The following is a 9,801-nucleotide window of genomic DNA, read 5'->3' as shown; positions in this document are numbered from 1 at the left end:
CGCAGGTCTGGTAGCGTCTGCGAAGGAGAAAACAGACTTAACGTTTCGGGTCTGGTGACCCTTCCTCAGAACTGAGTTCTGAGGAATGGGCACCGGACCCGAAACGTTAACTCTGATTTCTCCTATTACTGTTGTCATCAGTACTCCTCCATCTATGAAAGATGGACATGCAGCAAACAATCTATTTCAGATGGGGTACAATATCTTCAAATGGCGCACTTTTTCTGATGGGTGAAGAGGTCAAGCCTCAAGAGTCAGGTTCTGTCACAAGTGTCACACACAAAGCTTCCAAGTGTCATTGTGGGTTGTTTCCAGCATTGTCACACATTCCAAGCTGCTGAAGCTCCCGGTCATCATAATGATAATCAGCAGCCCACATGCTGCATCACCATTTCCCTCTCATTAGCAAATGATTTCAACATGGAATGTTTAGGACCTTCATGTCACCATACAGGTATCCTTGAAATAGCACTCCGTGCATGCCACTGGTCATCTGGCTCTGGCTTCCTCATCATATTTTGTGGGCATGCCTGAGCCTATGTGTCCTAACCCCCCCACTCTGATTGCCATCTTCTCCATAATCTTGGCCTTTGCTTTCCCTGTAGATTGCAGTCTACTTCCACATATAGCAAGCTCTACAATTGATCAAGACTGAGAGTTTCTATCACAGGAGCTAAATTGGATGACCAATGATACTGAGATCTATTCAGAATCTCCACTTCTGGAAAATTACTATGACCAAACGAATGAAACCAGCATCTTTGGTATGTGTGCTATCGAAATAAAACTGTCTGTTTATATTAATTTACAGCAATATGAGCATTACATGATAGGCTTGGAAATTTGTTTTGGAGACACAATAACCACGTTTCAATTTCTTCAAGACTCGTGCTGAAGCGAAAGAAGATTGAATTCCGAAAAGATGTAGGGATGCTGTAACAATGGGACGGTTCTGTCACTAGATGAGTAGAATCCAGATGAGCCATAAATTCAAATGCTGCCAAGGCAGTTGGGGAATTTAAATTCAAGTGGGAAATAAAACAAAACCAGTTACAGTGATGACAATCTTAAAATTACAGGATGGTCATAAAAACCAACTGAGTTCACTGACGTTCTTTTAAAGAGACAGTTGCCTTTGCCGAGCCTATAGACGGCCCCGAACACCACAACCTGTTTATCAACACTGTTACGTTCAATACAGCTCACCACAACTTTCTAAAGGGTTGGCAATAAATGGTGACCTGTTCAGCGATGTCCACACAGCATGAATGAATACTCGAAACGTCAGCCTTCCTGCTCGGCCTGCTGTGTTCATCCAGCTCTACACCTTGTTATCTACATTTGTATTATCTTTCCCAGGCAGTTGGGCTTTTGTAAATTCTACGTTTTTTTTGAAAAAGGAACGATTAAAACGCATCTCAACAGCAGGATTTTCGGAATTTAATTTCCGGACTGCATGGAAATGTTTTCATGCTCCTGGATGGGGGAATCTCTGCAAATTAGAAGAAGTCAGGGCAGTCTTGCACGGAGCCAATTTCCCCCGGGGGCCCGCTCTGGGCTGGGAGGTTGCATTCTGTCGAAAACAAAGTTGCTGGAAAAGCTCAGCAGGTCTGGCAGCATCTGTGGAGGAGAAAACAGAGTTAACGTTTCGGGTCCGGTGACCCTTCCTCAGAACTGGGCATTCTGTCGAGGCGCAGTGGGGGGGAAAAGATCGCTCACTGTCTGAGGTATTGCTGCTGAAGGTAAACGAGGTTCGTTCAGTTATCGGACCCTCCTAGTGCCTCAGATGTATGTAAACACCAGTATTGCATGTGTAAGAGGGGTCTTCGGCTTTTTTGAATACAGTCAAAGTCCAATGATTTGTTTATTTACTCTATATGCAACTGTACAGAACAGAACTGCTTTTTGTGCCAATGCATATATGCAAAGAGATATTTTAATGAATAAACTATATTTTCCAATTTTTTTTTGAAGAAAAAGAGCTGCAATCTGTCCCTGGCTGCCGGAGGGGCGAGTGTATGCCGGTCCTGGGGGGGGGGGGGTGTTTGGGGGTTGGGGGTTGACGTGCGGCGCGTTGTGACGGTGGGTTTGGCCGCTACCCGAGCGGGACGGGACCGAGACCCGGTACCGGGTGGGAAGGGAAGGGGGGGGAGGGGAGGGATGGAGGGTCGGAGATGGGAAGATACTCGCTGCTAGAGACACCGACAGAGGGAGGAAGTACCGACTGGCCGTGAGGAAGCAGGCGGCGGCAAGGGAGCGGCGAACCGTCAAGGAGCACAGGCCGGACACCCCGGCCCGGCCTAACCGTCCCTCCCTCCCTCCGGCCTGCCCTATGAGAGGCTGGAAGGCGGAGTCCGAGTAACAGCAGCTTCCGCCGACCGGGGATTGGTGGTGGTGGGGGGGGGGGACTGCCGGGAGAGGGCCGGGCCGGCGATAGAGAGAAGGAGGAGGAGGAGAAGGAGAGAGAGAGAGACAGCGGCGCAGCATGGAGCCTCCGCCGCCGCCACCGCTGCTGCACATGTCGGCGCCGAGCGACGAGAAGCCGCCGCCCGCCCGCTCCTCACCCGACAGCTCGCCGCAGCATCACCGCCGCCGGCGCTCGGGCCGCTTCGGCCTGGAGATGTACCGCTCGCTGAGTGAGGACACCTTCGACCTGTTCACGGCCGAGTCGGAAGCCTCGCTGCCTTACCTGGACCACGAAGAGGCCGACTTCAGCGAGAGCGACACCACCGTGGACCGCAAGCGGAGCCGGGCCAGCAGCATCCGGCACCGGTATGATGTGGTGGGCGAGCTGGGCTGCGAGGAGGTCCGCTGGTTCTACAAGGAGGACCGCAAGACCTGGAAACCCTTCATCGGATACGACTCGCTGCGAATCGAGCTCATGTACCGCGACTACCTCAAGATCGCGGCCAGGGACTCGGGGCTGGACAGTATACAGACCGTCTGTGTCCGCGGAGGCCTCTATGAAGTCAACGTGATAGACAAGGGCTGTTACCCCGTCTACTGGTATCGTGAGTGTCGCCTCCTTGTCCTAAACCTCCCCCCACCTTGGTTATTGAGGAGAAAAATCAACACCTGGGCTGCTCTTCAATAAGACTAGACCGAGCCCACACTGCCCCTGGAAGAAGTGCCCAACTGTAAACTCATTCATTCATTCATTTTTAGAAAGCTACTTAGATTTCACACCTCTGATTTCCAGATGTGGCTTGTTGAGGTTCTCAGTTTAAACATGGCTAAAGTGCCGCATAGAAGCACAGCACTTTCTCCACCCCGCCTCCCCCGATACTTTTTGTTGTCAGTGATGGATCTCCGTAAACAGTTTTTTTTAGGGAATACAATGTTGAAATGTATATCACAATCGTATGTGCTCCTTCGCTCCTGGAACTAATTGCACAATTCAAAAGTGCTTTTTAGTTAGAGATTCCCAGGGATCAGGGGTATGCATCGTCTCTGCATTGCTGTGGTCGAATAGGGCAACCAATGTGTGAATGAGAAGCACAAAGCTGGGCAAGCGATTCCAGATAGAAAAAGCAAAATGGGATTTAAATATGTACAAGTTACAAAGGTAAATTTGCTGAGATTTGGGATGCTAAATTAGTTGAACTCTGTGGGACTTTGAGGTGGAAGGCTGGTGAGGAAGGAATTAATTAAATTAATCCAAGGGGAATAACAAGGAGAAGCATAAACAGATAGTAATAGGGCGATTCATGGCACAGTGGTGGTGTCTCCACCTCTAGTTCAAAATCCCAACTGCTACAGGTAATACTTATAATATGTCCAAAAAAGAGGTTGTGTAAAAAAAACACAAGCAATATTTTGGTGGTGGAAGAATGAGGGAAGAATCATGGGACTGAAAAGCATAGCTCAGGGTCAAACAAGTTGTATAAATGTCCCCATGTTTAATTTGAATGGTGGAAAAGTTGACCATCTCAGGATCAGGAGTTAGTGCTGATAGAAAACAAACAATGGATTTGCTGTGACAGTTTCAGCACAAAGTGTCATAACATTTCAATTTGTCTCAATAGCAGTAGATAGCTTTCACATACTAACTCCAGCTTTGTGGGTGATGTTGCAGAACGGTAATGTTACTGATTTAATAGATGTGAAGCTAGATTTTGGGCCGTAACATTGACTTTCCTGCTCCTCGGATGCTGTCTGACCTGCTGTGCTTTTCCAGCTTCACATCTATGACTCTGGCTTCCGGCATGTGCAGTCCTTACTGTCTCCAAGTAATGTTACTGATTGATTAGGGTGATACCAACATTGAAGCTCTGTGTATGGTGGAGCTAATAGTACAGAAACAGAATGAAAACAGTTTTTAAGAACACATTGAGCATGTCACTAAAAGTCCAGTGGAGAAAGTTCAAAAGAGAGATGATGGAAAATGTGTTGCATGTAACAAAGCATGAATGCAAATGAGGCTCCCAGATATGTAAATTGTTAATGATTTTGACTAAGACAAAAACAACTTGTATTTTCTGAGCACTTTAACACATGCTACCTAACACACTTCACAAATAGGTGCAATGAAAGTAATCCATGTTGTGGGTGAGACAGAAAATAAACTAAAAGGAATGGTATGGGGGAGGTGAATTTTTTTTAGGTGACAACAAAGGGAAGAAAGGCATGCATTTATATAGTGCTTTTCATGGTTTCAGGATATTGAAAGCACTTTACAGCCAATTTAGTACTTTTGACGTGGAGTCTCTGTTGTAATGTAGAAACTGTGGGGAGATCAACATGTAGTCAGTAAGATTATCTAAATAGCAATTGAATGACAGTCAGAATATTTTCATGATTTTGATTGAGGAATAAATATCAGCCAGGACTCCTGAGATAATTTACCTGCCACTGTCTAAGATAGTGCCCTGGGACAGGTGGAGCTTTGGTTTAATGTCTTGGCCAAAAGTTGCCTCACATTTAATACAGCAATGGAGCTTTGGCCTTTATTTTTGTGCATAGATCACAGAATGAGATTTAAACCTAGATCCTTCTGACTCACAGCATTATGTATTAAAGAGCATCAAAGCATTAAGAGATTTTGAGGCGATTGAAGACACTAAGTAGGCTCTATTTTATCTTCATTACCAGATTAATATTTAGACAGCAATGTACCTGTTGAGGAACCTTCCTTATTTTTCCCTATTAAATGGAAATGAAAATCCGGCTGGTTTTCTAACCCATATGTAATTAGTCTGAGAGTTATTGTATAGACAAATAAAGTTGAATATTAACTCTGCTGTAAAGAGAGTGAGAAAGTAGAATGGTTGAGAAAGTGCTAATCGAAGGCAGTAATGGTTTTATAAAGTGATCCATCTTATTTCTTCCCATTTTCCAAACCATTCCCTTTTCTTTAGGACTTAAGAATTAAACTGGGATGTTCTTGAGAGAGAATAATGGCCTAGACTTTGCTGTCAAAATGATGGTGAGGTAAATGGTGTTTGATGTTAGTTACAATAATAGTACAGCAATTTAAGGCAAGTGATAAGTACCAAATATTCACCATTTTTGGTCCTATTGTTCCACTGTTGGCATTGCAAAAACAGGATCTTGTCATTCAAATGCATTAAATATATACTGTATTAAGTAAACTGGCTACAGAATTAAGTCATGTCTATCCAGTGTATGTACCCTTTCTATGTTGTGGAGAATGTTAATTATTGCCACTCTCTGGCATTGAAAATTAACTTTGCACATATTTTGGAGTCTTCCCTCAAGTTTCAATGATTGAAGAATTTTAAAATGTCATTTCTGTCTCACTCTGTTATTCTTTCTTTCCTTTCCTTCTCTTTATTTCTCTTTTTGTACCTCATTTGACATTGAATTCATCCATTTTAAATTGCACTTCCTCCTCAGTCCATGTGCTGTTAATTTCATAATCTTTCAATCTGATTGGTTAAGGAGATGCACCGTTGCTGGCTCTGATCAGTTGGGTCCCAGATGCCCTGTTTCCCTCCCTGTGCCATTATCGATCGCTCTTTCAGCAACTTGCCTCGCAAAAAGTATAAAAACCTAAACAAGGGTAAGTCCAACTAATGGCAGATGGTGTTAGATTCTGACTTCAGCTCATGAGTTTGAGTGCAGGATTTGAGTATGGATAAAGGGAGAGGATAGAGGAGATGCAGCAGCAAAGACAACAGTGTGAATGGTGGAGGTAACACCGTGTGGAGCTGGAGGAACACAGTAGGCCAGGCAGCATCAGAGGAGCAGGAAAGTTGATGTTTTGGGTTTGAATGCAAATAGCACAAGTATCTTGCATTTAATATTAGAGATGAAAATGAGAAGAAAAAGGGAAGGTGGTCATTTAGAGGAGGTTTGAGAGAAATATATAACTTCACAAAAAGACAGAATGGTGTTGCTGATTAAGCCTGCGAAACTTGATTAGTGTATGCAGTTATGAGATTCTCTGTGAACTGTGAAATGCATTGGAGTTCTTTTTAGCAGGAAAAAGGTAGGGATGGGAGGCTATTTGGGAACTGCACATGAATCAGTGTAGTAAAAGTTGTGGTCATACATCTGCAGATCCTGTTAAAATATCCCACTGTCAGGATAATGGTTCAAGAGGTATTAAGAGAATAAGTATTATAAGAGAAGTATTTTCCAGCTATGGAAGATGAGGATTGGAAGAATTGAGGTGGGTAAGAAAATAAATTAGAGTTTAGAGTGACTTCAAAAAATGGGTCTGCTCATGATGGGGTCTTTCATGGTGGCAAGCTCCTATATGGAAGAAATTGAGGGGTGTGGCCATTGACGTACAGTTGTGAAGCTGGAGTGGAGTGGATAGAAATTTGGAGATAGGGCAATGACATGTTTAAATGAAAATTGAAGCAGCTAAGAATAAGTTGATTGAGTTAGGAATTGAGGATAGTTTAAAGATCATGAAGGATCAGTGAAAATCGTGGTGGAAAGTGAAAATGCCTGAACATGAAAAAATTAGTGCGCATGCAATAGGACTTTTAGCTTTTATTTATAGGTTTTCTAACAATTTAGAAAAACTCTCCTACTGGATGTTTTTTACTTTACTACAAGTTTTGAACTGTGTTCTCTTGTTTGGTCATTGCGACAATAAACAAATACATTATTTGTCACGTCAACAGCTTCTAACTTGGATGTTATGTTTAATAACATTGAAAACTTTGTGAAAAGACACGTCATTAAAATGTATGGGTATACCGAACTACAACTTGAATATTGGATCAGCAAAGACTACACTTTTTAACGTGTATGTATATGGGAGATTGTGGAAATGACAATTACCCACGTGTTTCTTTGTACTATGCACCAAATGTTTTTAACTGGGCATTGTCATATTGTCCTGTACAACATTTAAAATGATTAAACAGGTGGGTGCGGTGATGCAACTCTGATTTGGAGTCATGCGTCAGTGGGAACATTTGTCTGAAGAAATTTGCAGCCCTCAAATAAGTAGGTGAAACTTAAGCACCATGAAATTTGTTATTTTACAGTACACATGCTGAGTGCGAACTCAATGTATTGTCCAGTGAAGCGCTTGGCTATTTAGACAGTGATCTGCTCCAAACCCCACTCTAGCAGTAACATTCCTTCTAAGAATTAGATCCAGAAAATGGTTTACTTGATTTGTTGGATAAAGGAGTTTTCTAGCAACCCTTCTATTAAAATTAGGCATGTTACTGAACATCAGTTGGTATTGATGATCTGCCACTAGCACATTCATAATGGATATGATGAAGTCATTTGCAGTGAGAAATGAGAAGTTCCCCTCCCGCCCCCCCGAAATTGTTATCTTCGAAACTCAAATACAGAAATTGAATTGAACCCAGTTACAACATCATAACTTCTTTGAAAAACCAGCAATGACCTCTGCCACTTCTATGGGCACTAGAATGTTGCAATTAAAAAATACGTTCACAATACATCTGGCAGAAAATTCTTACCTGGTGCCATGTAGGTTATTTGGGTAAAAGCTAATCCAACAAATTAAATCTTAAACCTGTGTAAAAGACTATTGAAAGCTCAAGTGTATGTGGATTAGGTTTATTGCACTTGAGTTCAGAATTCCCCAATATTTTGCACTGGCTTGGCCATTTTCAACAGGATGGTGCTGATATGATTGTAAAGAAACTTCAACTTGATCACAATATAACCCACATTTTGTCCCAAAAATTATGAAGTATCACCGAGTGAGAAAATTTTTCTATTTCCCTTTCTCTTGAAAGATTTTGTCCTGTTTTTATTCCTCTATCAGAAGAGGAGGAGTATCTATCCATTCCTCCAGTGAAACATGACATATGTTCTAGTGCATTATAGGTCATTTGGACAGTAATTTTTTATTTTGAAAACATTAGCTGCTGTTTTCCATCTTAACTCTAGATTTTTGAATCTAGTTGTAGAAATCTAACTGTTACCCATTGAAATCTAGCTAACTTAGTATGGACTGTGTTTGAACCTGAGATCTTCTGGCCATGATGATTTAAAACTATACAGTACTGCCATACTCTCTTTCAAATTGCCCATAATTTGTTTTTGTCACAATCTATCTTGCAGCCAATAGAATCACAAGTGACCTTTTTCTTCATAAACTGAGATCAACAGATTTTTGGTTTCTTGGGGATTCAAAGTATATGGGGAAAGAACGGGCAAGTGAAATTGAGAACATTATTAACCATGATCATTTTGAATAATGAAACAAAATTAAGGGACTGTAAAATCCATTACCAATTTTCCCTAAGTTCTTCTGGCTTTTCACGTGTTATGTGGACTTAAATTTCGAAGCAGTTTATATATAAAATGCCTCTTGCAGATATTGTCATTCCATTTCCAGCAGAAAGTTATCTATAATTTTGTGCATTCATCTGAGAAAATGCAGATGGTTGACTGATGTTCAAATTAGATTCAAGGTCTGTGTAGGTTTGCGCATGTGTAGCCAAGAAAATCACTTGAGCTTGGAGGTTTCAAGACATTGAAGCTGTTTGTCTGGGAAGTAAACAACACTGATGGTGATAGGTGGAAATAATTCTTGCATTGAAAGGTTTTCATTTGTAGTGAAACCCACAAAAAACGATATTTTAAAGATATTCAGTCATTTAAGGTTACAGCTTCAATAAACCAACACCTTTAGGTATACTTTCAAATGATGGGTGTTGGGAGGGGAAGTAGGGAAGAACAAATTCAAATCCGATTTTTCTATACACTTTCAAATATTTAATAGATGTGGTGTAGACACTATTTATGTCAACATTGTAATTTACAAATATCAATCTGGACCATGCACTTACCTATATTAATGTTTTCTAAATGTTTGTGGATTATTGTAGATCTATCGAAGCAGTTGATTTTACTCGGATGAGAGAGAGTTAAATTTTGATGTCAAACAAATTCATGTGTTGGCAATAGTAAAAGTTCAAGTATTAGTTTGTTCAGAACATGCTTACTGTGGTATGGTAGGATAATAGGAGTACTGTCTGCTGGTCAAGAACCATGATAGTGATTCTATTGGCACCAATCTATGCAGCTCCTTTGAGGTGTTAAGCTGCTAAGCACAGAAAACTTCAATTTTTGGAAACCTTATCTCATGCAAAGTTAACTTATGCTGGGGAATTACAAGACAATAAATGGTGTCAGCAAGATGTAAGTGCTTTTAATTCACTTAAACAGCTAGCTGTAGAAAGAGCAACTGGGCACATTGAATACTTGTGAATAGGCTGATTATTAAAATCTTGTCTTTAATTTTGACAAGTACACATTACATTCAAACAATTATATGTCCTCCCAGTCTTAAATATTCATGTAATGAATATTTAAGGGAGTTGCTATTTTCAG

The 9,801-nt window shown here is 41.5% G+C and overlaps 1 protein-coding gene across 1 annotated transcript in view; it reads left to right on the top strand.

Annotated features, from left to right (window-relative positions):
• The first annotated feature begins 2,434 nt into the window (after positions 1 to 2,434).
• The window catches only part of LOC109919087 (phospholipase DDHD1), a 74,459-nt gene continuing 67,092 nt past the window's right edge, over positions 2,435 to 9,801 (top strand). The window contains exon 1 of the mRNA XM_048600246.1: positions 2,435 to 3,011. Coding sequence (XP_048456203.1) covers positions 2,486 to 3,011 — 526 coding nt within the window. The 5' untranslated portion in view covers positions 2,435 to 2,485. The remainder of the gene's footprint in view (positions 3,012 to 9,801) is intronic.

Source organism: Rhincodon typus, chromosome 8 (genome assembly GCF_021869965.1).
Source record: "Rhincodon typus isolate 14 chromosome 8, sRhiTyp1.1, whole genome shotgun sequence".
NCBI lineage: Eukaryota > Metazoa > Chordata > Chondrichthyes > Orectolobiformes > Rhincodontidae > Rhincodon > Rhincodon typus.
Note: the sequence above shows the minus strand (reverse complement) of the source record. Positions and strands in the feature narration are given on the sequence as shown.